We start from the raw sequence: 22,659 nt of genomic DNA on the forward strand, positions 1-22,659 counted from the left end.
TCTGCCTTGGCTGATATTTATCTTCTGGTTGTCTTTCAGAATGCTCCAGGACGACCTGCAGCTCAGTGATAGTGAAGAGAGTGGTGACGACCAAGTCAGTTTTAGATGTTTTATACACTAGGCACACAGACATCCCTTTCAATCACCACAACTTGTTGCGTTGCTCCGAGTTCCTTACGCTAACCTTTCCTCCCCCTCTCCTCTTTGTTTTTGTGAACAAAACAGGTTGTTGAAAAGCCACCTTCTTCACTTGCTCCTCCAAGGTACAGGTTTGTTCCCAAACTACTAGCTAGACCAAATAAGGAGGAAAACCAAAACTACTTTTTGTATATGGGGTAGATAGGTAAGGGTTCCTGGTTTCTCTTGTAGACACAGGCTTTTGTTTCTAGCTGCCTGAAGCTGCTTTTGAAAATTGGCTTGTGGGGGGTTTTACAGAAAGCTCCAATTGGAACTGAGTAATCCAGTCATGCTGGATTTTGCCTGTGAGCCATAATTTTATTTCCCCAGCTGTTCTCTTTTTTTTCTCCTCTTCCCGTCCACCACTGTGTATGTAGATCACGCTGGAGCTAATGGGATTTTCAGTTGTAGTAGTGATGGATGTGAATCCAGTTTTAGTTTGGAAGGAGGCCCAAAACAGCCAAGTGAGTGAAGAACAGGAAACGGTTAAGTAGACTCATTGAGGCTGTTTCAGCTCCCTGATAAGGCAGCTGATTGTAAGCAGCTCCTGCCATGTATTGTTAGTCAGAAGCAATATTCAAGGTAGACTCAACAGCCACATGCCAGCATTAGAGGAAGAAAGGTGGAGAAGCCCAGAATTTTTCCTACAGGAGAGCACTGAGAGACATTTTTGGCTTGATATCTGTATTCTTCAAGCACAGGGTAATGGTCGACAAAGTCAGACATGCAGAAGGGCATGCCGATTCTTGGCATGATTTCTGCGTCTCTGCAAGCTCTTGAAATAGAGTGTTCTCTTGAGATCAGTCTGGATCAGCAAGGAGCTTGCCTCCAAGTAATACAAACGTGTTGATGCTGATATGGGAAACAGTTTTCAAAGTAAAAAAAATAAAAAAAAACCCAACATTTTGATTTTGTAAGCCCATTTCAAAGCAAAAGGAAGCTGTGCATCAAAGTCGTGGCTCTCCCTCACTTCTATTCATTCCCATTGTCAGTGCTGGAGGAAAACACTTTTGAGTAGGGGAGGGTGTTGAAAAAAAGCCGCTGCTTGACATGGCTGTTAACGAAACAGTTACAGCACCTTGACCAAGTAACACAGATGAAGTGAAAAGGTGAAGGGGAGAATACAAAAAAGAGAAACCATCCTGGAATGTGTGTTTCCATCTTGTTAGCCTTTATTGGAAGTTTTTCTTTTGAGGGTTGGGGCTTTCAGAAAAGCACTTGTCAGTTTCAGTTGTTTTTTAAACTTTGGTTGGCTAAATGCTGCTTCATAGTGTAGCAGTGATGTCCTGCTTATGTATTTGTCTGACTGGGTTGGAGTTGAAGGTTTTATTATTTCCAGAGGTTTTTTATTCTGGTGCTTTATCTTTTGGGTATGGCAATGTATTCCTTTGGCCTTCTCCCATCTCCGCTCACTGCCAAAACATGGGGTTTCAGTTTTACTTTTGAATCTTGCTGTGTCAATATAATAAGTAACCTTCGCCCATGCTGCTTTCTAATGTTATCTCATGGTGGTCTAGCAGTGCCCTACAGTCCCAGCCCAAGAGTGTGGCATCAGCACATTCCAGCAGCTCGGAGTCAGGGAGCACCAGTGACTCAGACAGCTCTTCAGACTCGGAGACCACCTCAGAGAGCACCTCCAGTGACAGTGAAGCAAACGACCCTGCGAGAGCGTCAGCGCCTGAGGTGAATATTAAAATAAAATGTAGAGGCTGCTTAATACAGCCTCTTGCTTCAGACTCTCTGCTGCCTGAATGCAGTCAGGACAGGAGACCTGAAATAACGTCATCATTCATGTGTCCCCTTGACATCTTTGCTTCATCATCAGACTTTTTTGCCCTTTGCTTCCCTTCTAGAGTTTGTCAATTAAATAATCCTTAGTAACAGCGTAATTAGACTTTTACGTGTCTAACCTTGAAGTGTTCCCCCTTCTACTTTGGCATCGTTGTCTAGCACTCCTGGAGGAATTAGTGTCATCGCTGGGGAGACACAAGTAAGGCACAGATGAGAAGCACGGCTTGTCTGGGATGTTTGGGGTGCACCTCTGCCCATGCAGGTTTTCTGAGTGCTGAGGCTATGGGCTGGTTCAGGGTGAGACCAATTTCCTGATATGTGAAGAAGAGCCGCTGCCTCCCTGCAGCTCCTGTGCGTGAATGACAGATTCAGCTTCTCCCAGATCGCAGCTGAAGTGATCAGACCTGCAGGAAGGGCTGGAATATGCTTAGACTTGCTACTGTTTAATTTGCCTCAGATAGTGCTTCACTGGCATTTCTGAGGCTTTTATTGGGAAAAGCAGGCAAACAGAACTTGGTGCCGTAAAGTGTCATAATTGAGACCGTGCATTTTTTAAAAATCTGCTGGAGAAGTGCTCATGTCCCATGGTTTCAAACAGTTCCTCCAGCTTGCTGAACATTCTCAGGCCAGTGGGAACTGCATGGTTATATCCTATGAACCACAGCTGGTGTAAATTAAGTTGCTGACGGTTTTGAGGTACTTTCACAAAGCCCAGAAACCTTGTAATTTATTTCTCCTCCCTCCCCTAGCCCTAGCTTTCCTTTCTTTTGCTTTAGAAGCACATGAAAGGGAGAATTTTATGTGCAGAAAACAAGTTTTGAGAAGGCATAGCTTTTCTTCTCATATCTAATACACTTCACCTTCCAGCAGTTCAGTTACGGAGTTTGCCTTCTGCAATGCGGTTGTCTTTGGAAGGAAACAGATATTATACTTCTACTCTTTTACCCAATCCTGCCTGCTTTGTTTTGAAAATACTGGATTGCAAGATCCTTCTCGCTCTAGTGAAATCCTAGCTATTTGCCATTGACCATCTTATCCTTTTTTATTCAGCAAACTGTTCATCCATGGTGCTCAAGGAGCAAATTATTGCACATGGCCCATTTGTTTATAGTCAGTTCTTCACATGCAAAAGCACAGACTTTAAGACCTATAGGCAATAGTTCCTCCTTTTTTTTTTTTTTTTTTTTTTTGAAGTCTCTTACTATTCTTTGTGTTTGGAAAACCTAAGGAAAGCCCGTATGATGGTGTAGATCACAAACAAGGTAACCAATGGTAGAAGGTGCTAGAAAAGCATCAGAGTATGCCACTGTCTGCTAGCTACCTACATTATGAACTGAAGTTTGCTAAGTATTTTAACTGAAGCTTGCTAAGTATTTTGGCCACGTTTGTATAGTGTTTAAATTAAAAAAATGCTCTTTGGTGGCTAATGAGTTAAAATTCTAATGAAAACAAAGCTGATTTGTGTTGTCTGAAAACTATAATGGAATTTGTGGTTTAATTTTTCTTACGACCCCATGGTAAAACCAAACTGGTTTTTAAACCAGGTTTCTAGATTGACTCTCTGAAACACAGTTGAAGACATGTTTTGTTTATCCACATGTTCTACAGTGAGTTGAGTCTGGATAGAGAAGAAAATTGTGGTAGAAGGGATTCATTAGTCTTGGAAAACCTTTCAGGCTTTCTCTTTTTGGGGAAGAGTTGTGGGACTTCTGAGAAGGGAGAGTTGTGACTGGGGAGAATCGGTAAGGGCAGGAGTGTAACTGTGCCATGATGGTGCCCAAATAATGAGCTACACATTTAAGTGATGCTGACCCATACGTGGTGTTTTCAGAACAGGCCCCAGAGAATAATGCTCCTGCTTTGCAGTTTCTGTTGTCTTTTTTTAGGGTTAGTTGGGTTTGCTTTTCATAGAATCATAGAATGGCTTAGGTTGGAAGGGACCTTGAAGATCATCTAGTTCCAATCCACCTGCCATAGGCGGGGACACCTCCCACTAGACCAGGTTGCTCAAAGCCCCATCCACCCTGGCCTTGAACACCTCCAGGGATGGAGCTTCCACGACTTATCTGGGCAACCTGTTCCAGTGCCTTCCACCCTCAAAGTGAAAACTTTATTCCTAATATCTAATCTAAATCTAACTTCTTCCAGTTTAAAGCCATTCCCCTTCATCCTATCGCTACATGCCCTCCTAAAAAGTTCCTCCCCGTCTTTCTTGTAGGCCCCCTTTAGATACTGAAAGGCTGCTATAAGGTCTCCCCAGAGCTTTCTTTTCTCCAGGCTGAACAACCTCACCTCTCTCAGCCTGTCTTCATAGGAGAGGTGCTCCAGCCCTCTGATCATCTCTCTGCTCTTTTTCTCGTAATTTGTCAGACTACTGTTAGGTTAAGCAGGGCTCGTAGCGACCACATTACGTTATCTGACCGTGTGTCCTGGTTTGAGATAGAACAAAACTAATGTTCCTTTTCAATAATTTTCCTTTTCAGTTTAGTCTGGTCTAACTGAATGCACTCTCTGAAATTAATGGTATGTTTTTCAGACAGTGTCTGCTTCTGGCAATCAAAAAGTCTGATGCTTATAGTTAGTACCAAGGAATAGTATGCCGAGAGGCTTTTGCTTATACTTATCTCTGTATCAACCAGGGTTAGCTAACTTTGTTATGTACCGAGTTGGAAGCAGAAGAGCGGGCAGGAGCGGACAGGACAGATGACCCAAAACTGACCAGCGGGGTATTCCATCCCATCTGCCTCATGCTCATTATAAAGCTGAGGGAGCAAGGGCTCAAGTTCCCTTTTCTTCAGTGGCTGGAGTCGGAGGAGGACTCTGTCTGTTCTGCCTTTGATCCTGATCTGTGTGTTCCTGCACCCAGTTCCTGTCTGCTGCTGAGTCCAGTCTGGGATTTCCCCAGTGCTGGCTGGTGACGTGATTGTCATCCTGGGAGCTCGATATTGGGTTTATATATATTTGTATATATTTCATTATTTTCTTATTAATATTATTATATTTTCTTTTTATTGTTAATATTTCATTAAAGCTGGTTTAGGGTTTTTTTTCAAGCCGTAAGTCTTTCTCCCTTATCCTCTCTCCTTTCTCTCTTCTGGGAAGGGAGAGGGGTTAATAGAAAACATCTGTCATTCATTTAGTGGCCAGCCCAGCCCTAAACTGTGACTCCAGAGGCCTTCAGACCTTGGTCATTGCTCATGCCTTGCTTGACCCAGAGGGAAGCAAGTGTTAAGTTGTGTAGGCAGAGGACTCAGAAGAGGCTGGACTTGATGCGGTAGCCATACAATTTCTTATGGTAAATGGTTTTCTTTTGGTTAAACCACAGGAGCCTGACAGCCTACCTGTCAAACTTCAATGAGATGTGATAGCTGGCACAGCCCCTTGTCCGTTTTGCTGTGTGCAAATAACTTTCCAAAAGCATTGTGAGGACAGCACCTAAACCGTTTTTACAATTGCTGCTTTTTTTAGACGTTGTCTGATTGTGCAACAATGTTGGTTAGTGGCAAACCAAGATGAAGCTTTCATGTAGACTACTCTCTTACTGGATGACAGGTAGGGCTAGCAGAGAACCAGGAGTGCTGTGCAACATATTTGATCCTGTGCAAAAACGAGGTCTGTGTTCCTGAAGTAAGTGTTCATGTGCACATACTAGAGCATCCTCACTGTCTCACGGTCTTTCACTTTCACGCCTTTTTTAACAATAAGGAGGAAATTTTACTGGGTTCTGATAAGCAGTGCTAGGATGGAAATAGCCCATAAAGGCATCAGTGTTGCATCCTTCTTTTCTCTTTTTGTCTGCAGCCTGACCCACCAACTTCTAATAAGTGGCAGCTCAACAACTGGCTGACCAAGGTGAACCCACCAGCAGTGCCAACCAAAAGTCTCAGCGAAATCGCCCATGGGGATGGATGTGAGGAGGGCCAGGAGCAGGGCGATGGCATCAGCAGCAATTCTTCCCACCAGCACGCTGAGCCGAGGGAGCGTCATCACAAAAGCTCTGGCCGAGCAGCCAGGGCTCCTCAGGACACTTATCTTCCAACCAAACACAACTGCCAGAAGTCTCCTGTGCGCACCGAGGAGCCCTCGCTCAGGCAGACTTGTCTTCCTCAAAAGAGGAAGGTGAGGGGTGGAGGGGGAGGTGGGTTTGTACAAGGGCCAAGGTGGTGTTTGAAAAACCCGTGCGGAGAGTTCATTTCTGCTTCATAGGTTGGGAGTGCACCCATTATGCTCCTCCTATAAAGGTGCTATCAAACTTCTAAAGGGAATGCGTACCAAAACTTTCCACAGATGTTTCTTGTTGATCACAAATCCCCTGCTGAGCAAATGAAAAGCCTTGTAAGCTGTCTAACAAATGCTTTGGTGGTTTAAAACATTTTTTTCTGTGTTTTCTTGAAATACTAATTTTCTCAGACACCAAAACCTCAGCCCTCCTATGTCAGAGAGGACCTTTGGGCAGCAGGCTGTGTCACAGCATGCAGCTGGCCAGCCTGCTGGGAGCATTTGTGGGTTTCTCTGCTTTCAGCCCAAGCAGAGCTTTGTAGGGCTGCAGTTCCCCCTCCCCCTGCAACTCCTTGAAAAGCAGCATAGTATCTGAAGCACCTTCCAGACTGTGGAGTCATCTGTGCTACCCATTGAGTGTCTGTTGTGGGAGAGCACCTTGCCTGCAGTTTGTGGGGGTGCCCACAGGGACAATTGACCCAGGCCACCCTGGTCTGTGGTTTTTGGTTTTGTCCATGTATGCACCTTCTGCTGCCTTTAGTCACGCAACCACAGTCTGAGTAGCGTAGTCTTTTCCTGTGTGGAATTATTTATTTCCATGAAACAGTTGTGAAGGCTTGCTTATGCAAAGAGGACTGAATTCTGCAGATGTAAACTGTGTTATTACTAGGGGTGATGGCAGCAGCCCCGTGCCTTTTACTTTTCCATAAATGCAAACTTTTGACTGAACCAGGTTCACTGATAGTAACAACCATCACTAAACCCTGCTTTGGATCTCAGCACTTGGATAAATATGTAGAAAATGTCTTTGGTTTTCCTGGAGCTGCTGTGGTGCTAGCAGCAATGCTAATGCTTAAAAGATGCGTGTATCCACTAAGGGGATTTGTAGAGTCCTTCAGCGTTAATAGTTGCTTTCCCCTGAATTACAAGACAGACCTTTATTTAACTGCGATGGTAGTAGCTCATGAGTGTTTTTGAAAGCTAACTGCCAAAGGGGACTGTGGATATACTTCCAGCCAGCTGGTTCAGCTGCACAGAGAGTTGGCTGCAGGTGTTAAGGTGAATGGGTATTCACTGTGGACGTTTCAGTGCCTGTGTAACTTTTTGGTCCTCCTCACAGAGCAGGTGGCTTAGCATGTGTGGGTGAATTACCTTGGTTCCCACGTGGGTTTCCTTTAGTCTTGTCATTTTCTGAGCTTCCCATAGTTGTGGGGAAGAGCAGGAAAATGGTGAAGAAACTTGAGAGACCCCGGCAGTCCCCCTCCTGCAGAGCAGCAAGAGAAAGGTGAACAGGCAGTAAATCTGTTGCTGCTTCTGTTGTCTCAAAGAGCCAAGAGAGGAGCTATTTGATACTAGACGTGTCTTCCCTTGCAGCCTGAGTATCTGATTGCAGGAAAACCCTCCTAAGAGACTCAACATCTGTATTATATCAGCATGCATCAGTGTCCTTGGAGGCTCAGGCTTCATCACAGCCAGTTTGGTCAGGTGCAGCTGTCAGACATCTTTTGCGGCACTGTGGAGCTCAACCTGGGAAACAGTTTAAGGACGTGATCTAGGTGCTTGAGGCTTGCCCTGAGCACGCTGCCAGAGGTAGACTCTGTGCTGAGCATAACCCACTGAGCACCACCACAGTGACGTAAACCTGGATGTACTCGAGAGAGAGAGACAGAAAGTCCTGCAATGCTTTTGGCTGCCACCAGGCGCACTATGGGTAACGCTGACTTATCAGTGTAGTTTCTTTTACATTTTCTTGGCTTGTAGCAAATTATTCTGAAGTTTTTGATTCAGGTAAGCAGATGAGGATGCTTTGTATTGTTAAGATCTATCGAGTGCAATTTAAAAGTATTATTTATTACCTCTCTGCCTTAATGGTTCCTGTGCTTCTGGTATCAGATTCTTGTTGTTGAAACCAAAAGCCCCTGTGCATCTTGGAAATCTGAGTGATCGAACTCTCCTGTGAATGCAGTTTTTTCCTTCCCTTTGATAAGGCCTATCACAAAACACAATTGCTTGCAGTTCATGACTTTGCCAGGAGGAATCTGAATACATTTCTGTACAATTCATACTGAGTAGGAGAAAAAAAAAACCACAACCATCCAGAACAGATGAAATGCTATTTTTCAGCAATGGATGTGCCTTAATTTTGATTACTGTTGGCAACAAGAGGTTTTGCGTTTCCATCCCTGCAACTACAAAATAATTAATCTATCCAAGCAAAAGTAGATAATGTCATTTTAGGATACTTCTCAGTGAGCCTGAAATCTATATCCGCTGTGCTCTGGGTTTCCACTTTGTCAGTTCCAGTATCTTATATTTTCTTTTTTTTTTTAACCAGAATCAGTCAAACTTAGATGTGTTCGTCTGTACTTTACCTGCACATTCAAAACCTGAGTGATTTTCTTTTTTTTTTCTTTTTTTTTTTTTCCTTTCTTCCTGTTAGAGGGAAGTGGAGAAGGAGATTGATAGGAAGAAAATGAAATCAGAAAAAGAAACAAAACCATTGCAGTCTTCAGCTAACAAAGACTCCCATAAATTGAAGTGAGTATACAGTGGTGGGATGGCAAAAAGATGCATAAAGCTGAGTCTTTCTCAAAAAGGTTAAGGCGAGGAACTGTATCTCCTGTGCTTATGCTTGTGAGTTTGCTTATAACTTAATGTGTCTTCTGAAACTTAATCTGCTGCAGATTTGTCTTTACATCCGGGAACCAAACATGTGGCTATGGGAATATAATGTATTCACCTTTTTATTTGTTGCAGATGTGAAGGTTGGGTGTCACTTATCTATCTTCCTCTGTCTTCTTAACGCTGAGGATTATGGTTCTAATCATTCAAGCATAAGCTGATGTTTCAGTGGCTTGTTGTCTTCCCATACTTGGTTTACAGTGCTGCAAAAGCGTTGAATGTTGTTGCATTTGCCTTGATTTCCTACAGTTGAGATGGGAATGAAGACTTTACTATTTTAAACATGAACTTGTCCATCCTGCAGCTTATGTTGCTGCATGCTCTGATCCATGTATTACGCATAGCTCAAAAAATCTGTTTATGCTGCAAGAAGTTTAGTTGCCAGTTATGCCCATGCTGCTTTTCCTTCTAAGCTGGTAGGCAACCATTTGCACTGCTGTCTTTCAGACCAGATGCGGGAAACAAATCAGTGCAAAAGAATTTTACATTGCTTGAGTTACAAACAGTGTGGTAGACTGCCTGCCTGCGGGATGCAGGAGTCGTTTTCCCTTCTGCAAACTACCATGGTGGTAATCTGTCAGCAGATGACTGCCCTAGATGATCTGGGAGGTGGCAGCTGTTCTGTGGGGAGTAGCATGTGCTTGTTCTGCATGATAGTTTAGGGGTTTCAGGGGATGGCAAGAGGTTGAAGATGGTTGAAGATGTCTCTGGTTGAAGATGTCCCTGCCGGGGGGAGAGGGGGAAAGTGTCGACTAGATGACCTTTAAAGGTCCCTTTCAACCCAAACTATTCTGTGATTCTAGGTGAGTAAGACTTAAGAGTTCAAGCATCAGTTATTTCTGCTTTCATGAGAAATGGAATTAGCCTTAAAATGGTTTTAAAAAGGGAGTTGGACTAAATGATCCTTAAAAGTCCTTTCCGACCCAACCCATTCTATGATACTACGAACTTCTTTTTCTTTGCCCATGTCTTCCTCATTCTGGGTTCTGCTGTCATACTTATTTTGGGGAAGTTTGTGCTCTCACTGCATGAGAAGCAGCAGAAAGCTTTTTGTCAGATTCGTGGTACTTCACATGCATTTAAAGCTCTTAGCCTTTGTAAGGTGAGAAGATGAGGTGAACGCGTTTTGCACACAGAGAAACCGAGGTGCAGACAAGTTGAGTTGCTTGATCAGATTCTTGCCGCAAACAGGTGAAATAGCTGAAAGTGTAGCCCTGAAGTCATGACTCTCGTTCCCATGACTGAGCAGAGAGAGTTCTGGCAGCCTCTTGGGAAAGGATATTCTGCTAAGTGTAACTGAATGTCCATAAATTTCGACTTGGTGATTGTTGCTGTTTTCTTAATTGGACAGGTTCTGATGAAAGAAAAAAGTCATGTGTCAATGCTGATACTGTCTGCTCCCTCAGCTGCTTTTGCTGTCACCAGTGACAGGCTTTGAATTGTACTTATCGGCTGGCTGCTGGTGCACACGGTGTCTGTGCTAGGTGGGACCTGTCTTCTCCCAGCTTGACAACACAGAGGTGGATGTGATGGACATTGCAGAACTCTGGTTTCTTCCCTTGCTGCCGTGTGAGGCTGCTAAACTGGGATGCTTCAGAAGCACATAGGTGTGCAGCTCCCCCTTTCTCTAACTAAACCAACATGATGCAGAGCCAATAAGCTTTTTGCAGTGACTGGCCCAAATTTGTATATGGGTGAAACGCACAAAGCCCAATCCAGAAAACAGAGTTGTATGTATAGGTGAGTAAGGGTAGGGAGCCTTTCCCTTTTCCACTAAAATCATCTCGTTGTCTTTGTCTTTTTTGTATGTGACCTAATGGACACACAGCCAGCATGCCTTTTGAATCATGAAACTGTGGAATTTCAGATGGCCTTCATGGCCAGGAATTTCTCATTTATTCAGCATAGCATTTGCAGTGCTTCTGGTACGTCTCCTGAAACTTAACCCATAATTTGCATACCAGTGTACTGCCAGCATTTTGGCTAGCTCTTTGCTAGAGCTAATGCTTCTAGGAGCATGTCTTCAAATGGGCAGTGTCCCTGAGAGGGGAGGCTCATGCATCAGTCACGGGGCACTGCGATCAATTCCTGCTTGCTTGTTGCTTGAATTGGAGGTATTGGATTGGTATGTAGCGTTGAGGTTTGTGTCCTGACAATACGACTAAACTGCTTTTCTGCAGAGAAAACATTGACGTGCTCTTAAAGCACTGAGACTTTGGGGCTAACATTTAGTTGTATGAAGGGATACAGAAGGGCTTTAATTCTGGGGTTCACTCCTCCCTTTTGCTCAGTGAAAATGAGCACCCCTTTTAGCCGTGTTCTGGCTTGCAGAGTGGGAAGGATAAGGATGCATTTTTGGGGAGAGAGCTGTACCAAGGTAGGGAAGCTGGGGAGCATGTGTGCAGCGAGTAGGGACTGTACCATGGGAAAAGTGGGTTGTGGAAGGCAGGAGAGGACTGTCCTGTGCACAGCAGAATGAAGCAAGATGTGCAATGTCATGCTTCGGTCTTCTCACTGGGTTTAACTTAATTTCCTGCTCTTCTGATGTTGCAATCCATGAGTTGGGATCCACTGTTCGGTGTTTTCCTGGAAACTTTGAGAAGCTGGATAAAAACGATGTAAGTGAGCAGTAGAGAAACAAGGTTTAGAGCTATTTGGTGCTGCTTAAAGCTGCCAGAGTTCCCTGGTAATCCTAACTCCGGATGATCACAAAACTGATATGCCACCGTGTTATTAAATGTGATAGCCTCTGCCATTATAAAGCACAGCATTTTAAGTCTCTCTCACCTGAATCCTCTCAACTTTATAAGTGTTGTGTGGGTGAGCTGGCAAGTCTTAAAGGAACAACTCAGTTAAACTCGGTCAAAGCATATACAGGATCAAGTGTCAGGGTGAGTATTTCTGACCATAGAAGATATCTTCTAGCATAATGGGGAGAGAGAGTCAGTGCTGCAATTCATTTGCCTTGTTGTGTGATTTGTCCCAGGGATTTTAGTTGCTGTTATTACCTCTCTCCCATTTTCAGTGAAAAGAGGCTGTGTTGGAGGGATGCCTTTTTTGCAACATCCTGATATTCTGGTTGCAAGTCCTTACTCCAAGGACAAATCTTACTCCTACTTGAAAAGAAACTTTCTTGTGTGGTGTTGGCAGCTGAGGATGTGGTATCTAATGCACAATGAAATCCCTGAAGTTTCATTTTGCTTTTGTTTGATTCTTTATGTTAACAAGTCCTCTTATACTTCCAGAGAAATTTTAACAGAATTGGTACATGAAGTAACTAAGTTTTTTAAAAAAAACCTACGTTATATGTACACCATATTCACCCCAATTGCTGAATTCGCTTCCCATCTCCAGAGCACCAAAAGCTTTACTTGAAAACCAGAAGAGAGATCTCCTGCTACCGCCACCTCTGCCACCCATGTCTCCTGCACATCCTCCACCAAAGTCAACCAAGATGGCCCAGAAGAGACCCAGAAGTGAGACTGGTGAGCTGCCTGCCATGGATAACACTGCCAGGAACAAGAGCGACCACAAGGATCCTTTGTTCTCCAAGCACAAGAAAGTGGAGAGAAATCACGCTGAATTGCCAAAGGGCATCGAAGTAGGTATCCATTATAACTGGTGGGATGTTTCCTGCAACTCGTGAGTGCTGTGTGATTGTCTTTAGAAATATGCTCTGAGGATATTAAAAAGGAAGGAAGATAAATGAGCCACCAAAGAAAGCTCTTGGAAGCAATTTTGCTCCTTTAATGGCTGTCTGGGACCATATGTTGCTAGCCCGAAAGCCTGCATTGTAACTTCTCTGCTGACTTTCCATCAGCTGTTTTCATTTCACCAGTGAACAATAGTGTAAAGGGATGACCGTGTAAAAACCCAAGGCAAGAGAAGCATGTTTATGGTAGTAACCGTTTCTGACTGTAGGCGACTGCAAGTACAATATTGGCGTAAAAATAAGTGTGTTTACAGAAAGGAGTGGATTGCTTCAAAGTAAGAAACAATCAACCCGTGGTTTTGGCTGCAGCTTGGATATAAGGTTTTGTGGCTTGCTTACAAAATTATTAATGATCCTTGCAGCTGGATCTTTGCATTTTTTTATTAGAAAATTCAATTATATTCCTGTTTTCTGGTGGCTGGGGGTGTGTGGTCTAGTCTGTTGTTGTGTGTGTTAGGCCAGATTCTGCACGCTGTATTAGCTGGCTTCTAACTGCTTGCTTTTTCCTGATAATGGAGTTAGTAACAGAGAATCAACAGTTGCTGTGTGGTTAAGCTGGAATTAGTGTGAATGGATATTACCCATTCCTGCCTTGGCTAGTGGCCATGAAAAATGTTCTGCTTGCAGCCTTACTGCTGTCTTAGCCATTGTGCAAGCAAACCTGTGACTTAATTTCTCAATGCTTGGGAAAAGTTTGAGTGGTATTAAGCCTTACTAGCAGTCAGGTAAGAAGCCAAGTTTCTATTTCTGTTATTGGATGGGATGCTGGGGAAGAAGGTAAGAAGATGGTGAGAACCTGGAGAGTAAACTGTGCCTGGGACAACTAAATATTTTCTCTTGAAATTTAGGAAAGCCAGGCTTTGGAATTGATTTAGATGTACCTCTCTAACCAGCTTTATCTCTGCTCTGTTTTTCAGGGATCTGTAGGGGATGTCACAAATCCTTTCCCAGTGCCTTCTTTGCCGAATGGTACCTCCAAGTCAAGGAGACCTCAACTCAACTTTGAAGAGTAAGTTGTTGTTTTACACCCCTTGTCTGTACTTTCTGAAGACACCAGGCAAGCCTGGCCCTGCAGCCGCCCTGGCTTCTGCTTCCTAATGAGCCCTTCTTTTGGGAGGAAAGAGAGAGGAAGAGATGTCTGAGACCTGCCCTGTACTGTCTTCTCATGCCTGGGACTTACTCCACCCCCCACAAAGCAAAGGTCTCATTACAACAGTTCTTGGCTTGAGGGAAGCTACTCTGGAAATTAGGTACTTTTTAACTCTGAGAGGTGTCTCATGCCTGCCAACAAGTGATGGGTTTTGATTTATGTGTTTCTTGGCAAGCGGCAAATTCCTCTGTGACAAGGTGCTGGGCAGGCAGCTGACTTTATCTTGAGAGGGCATGACTCACTCGTTAGTGTACAGGTGGCTGTGTGCCATTTGCACGGTGAATAGATTATCCCAGTGCACAGAAATGTGTGTCATGATTGAGACCCAAGACCTGTAGAAGCCTTGGTGACCGTATGTCTTGTAAGCAAATAGCTCGAATGCAAGCTCTCTTGGTCCAAGATGACAGTGTGGTACTGCAGAGTTTACTGTATGTTTCAATCAGAATGTGTTTGTGGTATTGTACTTGTGTGATATCCTGCCGTTCCTCAACTACTGTCTTTCCATGGGAGCAAAGAAGTAAACTTGGCCTCATAGTAACCTAACTTCTGGTGGATTTTTATTTCAAAATGTAAGTTTTCAATGTCATTCTAACATACATTTTTTAAGAAATCAATTAACTTTATCTGTGCGTTCAGCTGCTGCGTATTTCTGAACAGGCAGACAACATTCATTTAGTGATTATCATAATTGTAAGGTGTGTTTGATAAGACTGTAACAGGCTTACCAAAACACGATGTTTGGACTCATAGCATCCTATAGATCTGAAGGTAAAATTGATAATTATCCCCCCCTTTTTCTCTGCTTTCTGTTTTTCCACTCTCTGTCCCCAATTCAGACAGCATCCGACAGAATACTACATAGAAGAGGCCAAGAGGCTGAAGCACAAAGCTGATGCAATGGTAAGTCCTGGCCCTGTGCTAAAATGTTAACCTTCTCTTGCATTCGGACCAAATACCTGTGTGCATGTGAATAAGATTCGCTCGCTAACATTACTTCCATACTCGGAGTACGTTCAAGTTATATGTGGGGAGGCTGTCTTTATTTGCCAAATGTTCAGACATTTCCCTCTGTTGTAAAGACATCTAGGGAATATGCCTGGAGAACGGGATTTGGAATTGACATTGCCTGAGGTTAGCAGGCCTGTTTGCTTTGCAGAGCTATCCCGAAGTCCTCGGAAAATACAAGGAACAGTTAGTTTTAAGACAGTTTACTCTGAAACATCAGGATCCTGACAGTAATTGTGTTGCTGGCGAACAAGACTTGGAAGTGCCCTTTGTGGAATGGGACTGACTTTCTCCACTGTGTGCAGTTTAACAGTGTGTATGAATGAGCGCTTTTTTTTATTGCTAATTATGGCTCAGTCAGATAATGTACATTTGCTAATTGTCGTTTACTTGTGAAAACGAAGTGGGGGAATACTGCAGAGGAAAAGCCTCATCTGCCTCTCATGAGGCAGGCCTCCAAGACCAGAAAATAATATCCAAGAAAAGTGAAGATGGTGAATTACTGGAGGAAAACATTGAGCAAGAGGAAGAGATACAAATAGCCAGAGCACACAAAGCTGATGACTGGGCCCACATTAGGGCTACTGCTGAGAACCCTTTAATTATCTCCTGGAGGCCCGACTTGCATCTTTTTCTTTCTTGAAATCCTGCCTAACTAGGGAGAAAAAAGGAAATCAGGTACACTTGAGAGAAGTAGTTTTTGTCTTAGTCTAAAAATGAGAATTTTCTTCCCAATAGACCGACAAGACTGGAAGGGCCTTTCAGTACCTAGATGCTGCCCTCTCCTTCATTGAATATGGGATTGCCTTGGAATCAGATGCATCAGCACCAAAATCAGCTCACAGCCTATTCAGCGGCACCATAGATCTCATCAAGTAAGCGGTTTTCAAAGTGCGATGGTTAGGCTGCGTGTTTGGAGGGGAAGGGTTAGTTGCATTGCTTGTTTGCAACTGTGGCCAGTTTGGATTCCCACCATGGAGCAGAGTTCAGGTTGCTGTACAAGCACGAGAAAGACCATCCGGAGGCATCAGAGGCAAATCCTTTGAAGTGCTTCAGCATTGCTTATCAGAAGAAGTAGGCACCGTGTCCTCCTCAGCATTTGAGCCTTGCAGCTGAGGTACACCAGAGGATGCTGGCTATGACAATCAAGGCCATGAAGGAGTTTTTACTTCATACAGGTCTGAAGTTGCTTTTGCATGTGAGCTCAGTAGTATTTAAATTAAAAAAAAGCAAAGCAAAGATATAGCATGTGGAAGAACAGTTTGTGTCCCAAAGGTCTTGTAGCTTGATTGAAGGCAGACTTGACTGGTTTCTCCCATGTGTCTTTCTACTAGTACACTTTATTGAGGTTTCTTTTAGCAACCTTCCCCATTTAGTTTCACAGCCATTGTAGATGCACGTAGATAATATGACGTATACAAGCAGCACAACCCAAGCAACCATGTATTGGGTAGAAAAGAGGCAGGTATCGGTTATTCATACCGAAATTACAGGTTATATGAGTGTTTTTGAGAGCTGATTTGACTTCTTGCCTTAGAGCTGAAACAGCTGTCAGGTTTGGTTTTTTTTTTTTTTGTGGTAGACTTCAAACTTTTTAAATTACATTGTTTGCTTTGTGGTCTTGATGGACTGTATTTCCAAGATGCTGTTGTTGCTTTATTTTCATAAAGGAGACTTGCTTGTTTGTTGTTAGCCAAAAGAAACATTTCGACTAAGATGTCTGTCTTGTCCAGAAACAATTGAATTAATATTTCACCTTCAGTAGTCGGGGCACCTCTTCTGGGTCCCAGGCCTGTAAGTTAGCGTGTAATCACTGTAAGAGGAGAGTGGGTCGCATAAGGGGTCACTTCTGTTCGTGCTGCGTGGAAAACAACGCATTCTGAGACAGTACTCTGCTCAAGATCATACAAAGCACTCAGTGCCAGGACTTAAGAAGTCAAGGCAGGTTTAGGTTTCATGACTTTTGGACTGATGTTAGAGATAACGGCATGCGCTGTTTTTTCATAAACAGCAGGACTTCAGAGCACTGATGGCTGACAAGATTCTGGTTTTTTTTTGTTTCCTTAGATTCATCATGACATTGAAATCCTTTACGGACTCCTCAGCATCTTCACATGAAAAAATCTTTGCCGTGTTTTGGTTTGTAACTGTTTTTCTCTGCCTTCCTATTCTGTGTTTAGACTCGATAGAGTGAAAGACCCATTACTTTCAGGGGCAAAGGAATGAGTTAAATGGGAATCAGAGTTCCACAAGGGAAAAAACCCACAGAATAAAAACCAGAATGAACTGGAACATCTCTAAAGTGCGCCATGTTATCACAAGGGACCACATGTGGAAGGCACAGGCTCTAAAATTTGATCTGCTGGTAACCTGAGAGCACACAAAGGCTTTCACCTAAGGTGAAAGAATGCAATTTGGCTGCCCATGTTTGAGCCATGTAACTGAAGCTGTCACTGAACATAGCTGAGGCACTTCTGGACAGGGGTTTAACGGGCCTGTTGCACCTATAAGAGGTCGGGCACCTGTTTGAATATAACACCAGACATGGCCCGCCCTTGTTTTGTTTTGTGTTTTTTTTTCGCCTTGTGATTTTTTCACAGGGTCCTTTTTTAAGATGAGCAGGAGGAGGAGAAATTCTGAGCTTTCTTGACTTTGCAGTACGGCTGATGTGTGCCTGCCTCTGTCCCACAAGGCTGATGACTGCTGAGCAGGCAGCAGCGAGCATGAACACTGACGCTTGGGTGTGTTTCTGTTCACAGCATGCGCTGCCAGTCCATTCTGCACATGGCAATGTTTCGTTACAAAAAAGACACTGCAATCAAGTATTCCAGGATCCTGAAGGACCACTTTAAGGTAGGGCACAGATATTACCAATCTGCCAGCTGGATGGCTGCGGCAGTTACTGATGTTGGCCGAATAGCCCAAATCTAACAAGAGTTCTGTTCCTTGCTGCAGAGTTCTTCCAGAGTAACACAAGCACCTTCTCCATGTGTTGCAAGGTAAGATTTAAAAATACATATGTTGTAATGTGTCTGTAAGGGTGTGAGTGAAAACAGTAGCTGGAATATTTGAGTTGCTAACTGCATTTGAGAGCGCCTCACCTCTCGCTCTTTCTTGCCACCTGAAATCACACTGTTAGGGGGCATGAGTACTTTTCTTCTCTCTCTTTCCTGTCTTTTCTCGTTGGAAAGGGGTTTTTTTTGTGTTATGAGGTCCAGAGTTACAGCATATCAAGAAGAGCAGTTCTCCACCAGATAAGCAGATCAGAGCAAGGAAGGTATCGTCACTATGCTGTTTCAAAGCCCCTGTTGTCATCTTTTTTCTGTTAGAGATCCCTTGAGACTTAATGGGATAGCATCCCCATCTCCCTGGCCACTGTCCAGTATGATTATGCCTTTGTCCTGGGGTAGCATAACTTTGAGGTGATACTTCAATATTTGTCTCTTTAGCTTAGTCACCAATTAAGAAAAAGAAACTAATTTTCTAATTTATGAGTTATTGAGCGTTTTGTCCTTTCTATGTATCTACAGCAGCGTTGCTGTGTCTGTGGCAGCAAAAGCAAAGGGCAAGCTGTCACATAACAGTGTTTCACCTGATGCCCTGCAGACTGGGCCTGTGTTTTTACGACAATGAGTAAGAAAGAGTTTTTCTGTGTGCTGTGGTAATTGCATTTGGCAGATAGCTACCTGGTTCCACGTCTGTCCCTTTTAAACTCTGCAGCTGAGAGAGGGTTGTTTGGTCTTTAATATCAATGCTGAAATTCCAGTTATTTTTCTGCTGCCTTGCACAATATAGTTTATTGGGAAGTCAATGGTCTCCCAAGAGCAGTGGTGGAAGCCCTTTCATACCAGGTACTAAAAGTTAAGTTGGTAGAAGTGGTGGGGGTGAAGTGATGTGATGAAGCCAGCCTGTGTCTGGAAGGCGGGCAGCTGACTGCATGTAGCTTCCCTACATCTATAAATAAGTGTGGGTAGGCGCACCTGGCTGCTTTGACTAGCTGTCAGAAAGCTCCAGCCTCTATAAGTGGTGAGCTTCAGCATGCCTGAAATGGAAGTCGTTAGAAAGAAAACACTCAGATAATCTGGTGAAGGCTTCCACAAATAGGTGTAGATTTTGGAAGGTATGGATGGCCCTTTCTGATGTCTGGTTCTGCATTTTCTTTTGTCAAGAGGAGTCCTTAGAGTTGCAAATCACTTCAAAAAACTTGGCCTTGCACTTGAAGGACAATTACTTGTTATGTTGCTGAACACATCTCAGTTTTCAATCCTCCGCTCCATACTGCGGGCCTGGATGATAGCGGATAGCTCCTGGCATAAGATAGTCTTGTGGCAAGGCTTTTAACTCTGAAGTTAAATGTTCACGATGGTGTTTCTTTCTCCTGCAGAAGCACAGGCATGCCTTCTGCTCTTTCTCCAATGTCCTCTCCTGCCGGTTCTGTGAGTTCTCAGCCGGGATCGAATGCTAGCAACTGCAGTGGCAACAGCATTGGCTCTTCAATCACTGTCCCCTATAATATCCCAAGCATCACCTCTTCCTATGTCAACATCACTTCCTGTATCCTCTATGCGTATCATATTTGGGAACAGGCTGATGCACTGGCCAGGAAGAATAAGGGTAAGTTTTTGCCTTCTGGCTTTTCTGTCTTGTGTGTTGTGGTTATGTGTATGTTCTCGCTTAAATCCTAACACTCAATGGAGCAAACACCATACCTAAAGATCAAAGCATTAAATATGTTGAAATAGACAGCTATGGCATATTGGCAGGTTATTGGCAGAGATACTTGATGGTGATATATTGAGGAGTGTTCCAATTAAAAGATTGTCTTGGCATCCTCAAACGTCTAAGAGCTAAGGGATGAGGTTATCAAATGCAGGAAACCAGCCAACTTGCTTCATGGTAACACAAGAAGCATAAGGGGTTTTTTGCTGTTTGTTTTTCCCTTTGGGGCGCAGAGCTTTTCTGAGTCGGTTCACTTTCTATAAAAACAGCTTTTTGGCCTGTAGCATTGTGTTTTAGTTTGTTTGTCAAACTTCCAGGTATTTTTGTCTTGAAAACGGTGAAACTGGCTTCTCTAACAGAGGATCTGAGCAGCACTTGAATTGGAGTCCTTGCTGGGCACGTGACCAGTATTTGCCGGTAGCATTTCCTAAAATTGCTGCTACTTTTTTTATTTTACAGTTTTGTTAATAAAAAAGTTGTATTGTCCTGTGGTACAAGCAGTGGTGAGTAAGCAAAAGCCCTAGAGTGGGTGCAGTTCTATAACCTGCCATCCCACGTGGCATTTGCAGTGTCATTTTTCATCAAACACAAAGTTTTGTGAGCTACTGTGGGCAAAGGGACGTATTGCCACGGTCTGTTGGCAAACTTGCAAAAGAAAGTAACCATGATGCGCCTGGCTGAATTGTTGGAAGGCTGTAAAAGTACTCATGCTAATGAGGCAGTTGCTGAAATTCAAAAGGCTTTGCAAGTCACCCTTGAATAAAGTAACTCCAGTTGTTGGCTGTCTTGTGAGCAAATCTGTGCTCGCAGCAGCAATTCATGTGTAGTATTTTGGATTATGTCCTCAAAAGGCTGATAAAAGACTGTCACACAGAAGGCTCAGTGGATACTGCTGGTAAGCCAGAGGAATGAGTCATGGAGGAAGACCTGTAGGGGGGACAGCCTGAGCACAATCTTTCATCAATCAAGAGTAAATTCAAAACCTGCTCTGTGTTGCAGTAAATACTCTCAAGGGAGTGGATCTGTGCAGGAGAACAGTAAATACTCCTGTAGGCTTTGCATTTGCTGTCACTGTTCAGGACGGTGGAGGAGTTCCAGTTCTGATATTTGTTGATATTTGGTGTAATGTACAGGTTCTAAGAGGTACAGAGAGTGAGTACCTAAAACTAATGAAAAGGCCACATCCTTGATTCTTTTATGCAATTCATAGGGCTTAAGAAGAAGAAGAAAGAGCAGTGGCCTTCAGCTATCAAGTTCCCTTAAATGGAGAAGTTAGTGGAAAGCAGTTAGTTATAACTGATGTCCAAGGCACTTGTGCTGAAGTGCTTTCTGGCGGGTCCAAAACTAGGTGCTTCCAGTGCAGGACCCAGCTCCTCACTTCAGAGCAGTGCGTAATTCAGATCATGAGGCTGTAACACGTTGCCTTCTGGCCTCTGATGTTCCACAGCAATGACGAGCAGAGGTTGCATGTGTGCATGTGAAGTCACTCTCCTTTCATGTGGTGCTGTGGTCACAGATCAGATTAACTTCTGTTTGCTCAGGCAGGGAGTTTGGACTCCTCGTCTCTGCTTGCAGCTCTTCTGTTCCCCATGAAGGGAATGGATACCCATTTTGTAAACAAAAGAAGGAAAATCAGGGGAAATGCGTTTTCTGCTTCTGAATTGGAAAGTATTAGAAGGAAAGCGTTGTCTTCTCTGCTTCTGAAGAGTTCCTTGCACAGCCAAGCAGAAATTTTCAGCCTCCAGGTTCAATCTTTGTGTGTAAAAAAGTAGAGCTGAGAATGGCCAGGTTCTCAAAAGGTATCTGGCAAGACGATTGAGGCTGGAGGGACTGGGGTGAGCCCGTGTTGCTGGAAGGCAGGTCACGCAGCAATGTCTTGGAAAGGTGTGATAATTTCCTGTAACTCACTGTCACCTGCCGAGATGATTGCCAGCGCAGGGCAGGGCATTTAGCCTGCCAGCACCTCCCGGCAGGTTCAGATATGCTGCAAGATCCATTTTCTGCCTGTGCCGGAGGAGGAGCACGGTGCCTGAATTTGGTGGCAGGATAGGACTCTGTTAAATCTGCCTGATGTGCCCAGCTGTAAGCAACTCAAATCAGAGCTGTATAGCCTGCCAAGCTATCCAAATTTTTAAACCTGCTCAATTGAGAAATCATGATGCCTTCGACGTTTGAGGATGGATGAAGGAGAGGGACCAGTCCAACGACAGCTGTGTGTGCTTCTGGGCATTGCTCAGAAAGACACTCAAATTTGGCCTGTTTAAAATCTGGGGGAAGCACACAGCACATGTGTGAACACCCAAACTTTTGCCCACCTACCATGGAGTCTCGACGTCCCTTTAAACCCAGCGGTTGGGGAGGCAGTTCAGTGTATGCAGGTGTGTGTGAGTACGTTTTCCTCTCATGTGCCCTGCCTCGTGTGCTTGGTATGCTTCCCAGCCTTCTAATGTTGCTGAGCTCTTTGCATTAATGCGTTTAATGGGACTTGCCGGCTGACAGTGTGCTGCTGTTGTCGCTCCTTGCTGCCCCCTTGCCTGTCAGACATGCCTGTTACGTGAAACCAACCACATGTTTTCTCTCTCCCTACCCTTTTTCCAGAGTTTTTTGCTGAACTCGGCACAGCGACGTGCGCTCTGGCACTGAACAGTAGCATGACTGAACTGGTACGCTACACTAGACAGGGTTTACAGTGGCTGAGACTGGAAACAAATACGCCTTAACTGGTGCTCCAGGTGGTTAAGTACCTTGAACTTTTTTGCACTTTTGAAGCCTCAGAAACAGTCTGACTTGTTGAATCGTTGGATACAAAGCACCTGCAAGGGAAAATAAGTTAAGGTGGAATGGATCTGGTTACACTGGAAAAACTTTGAATGGTGTTTGTAGGGTAGCGCTTTGCTGCCTTGAAAAAGAAGAGATGGAGGAAAGCCTCGATGTTGATGGCACCTTCCTTTAAAACGACAAAGTGCAATAAATTGTCTGAATGGCTCGATGTATTGATGGTCTATAAACATTTCTATTACGGATAACCAGCAGGACAATAATCACACATGAAGAAGTGCCGACAAGAAGGAAATCTGCCTCCAGACGTTATTACGCAACATCCCACAGTCCACAACAGTTGTGTGCCCAGAAGACATGTCAGAGAAGTGTTTTTGCAAGCACGGATGCAATCTTTGGTGTCTTTGTTCCTCAGATGGCAAGTAGC

The 22,659-nt window shown here is 43.9% G+C and overlaps 1 protein-coding gene across 1 annotated transcript in view; it reads left to right on the forward strand.

The window, feature by feature from the left end:
* LOC309683816 (AF4/FMR2 family member 1-like) overlaps nt 1–22,415 on the forward strand; it is a gene marked incomplete at its 5' end in the record, with an annotated part of 34,472 nt that extends 12,057 nt beyond the window's left edge. Inside the window, 14 exons of the mRNA XM_082499819.1 lie at nt 40–94; nt 226–263; nt 1,698–1,860; nt 5,770–6,060; nt 8,633–8,724; nt 12,223–12,469; nt 13,498–13,589; nt 14,567–14,630; nt 15,474–15,610; nt 16,803–16,874; nt 17,495–17,588; nt 17,691–17,734; nt 19,120–19,349; nt 22,053–22,415. Coding sequence (XP_082355945.1) covers nt 40–94; nt 226–263; nt 1,698–1,860; nt 5,770–6,060; nt 8,633–8,724; nt 12,223–12,469; nt 13,498–13,589; nt 14,567–14,630; nt 15,474–15,610; nt 16,803–16,874; nt 17,495–17,588; nt 17,691–17,734; nt 19,120–19,349; nt 22,053–22,174 — 1,741 coding nt within the window. The 3' untranslated portion in view covers nt 22,175–22,415. The remainder of the gene's footprint in view (nt 1–39; nt 95–225; nt 264–1,697; nt 1,861–5,769; nt 6,061–8,632; nt 8,725–12,222; nt 12,470–13,497; nt 13,590–14,566; nt 14,631–15,473; nt 15,611–16,802; nt 16,875–17,494; nt 17,589–17,690; nt 17,735–19,119; nt 19,350–22,052) is intronic.
* Nucleotides 22,416–22,659: the final 244 nt, after the last annotated feature.

This window comes from Vanellus vanellus (genome assembly GCF_965231255.1).
Source record: "Vanellus vanellus genome assembly, contig: HAP1_SCAFFOLD_434, whole genome shotgun sequence".
Classification (NCBI taxonomy): domain Eukaryota; kingdom Metazoa; phylum Chordata; class Aves; order Charadriiformes; family Charadriidae; genus Vanellus; species Vanellus vanellus.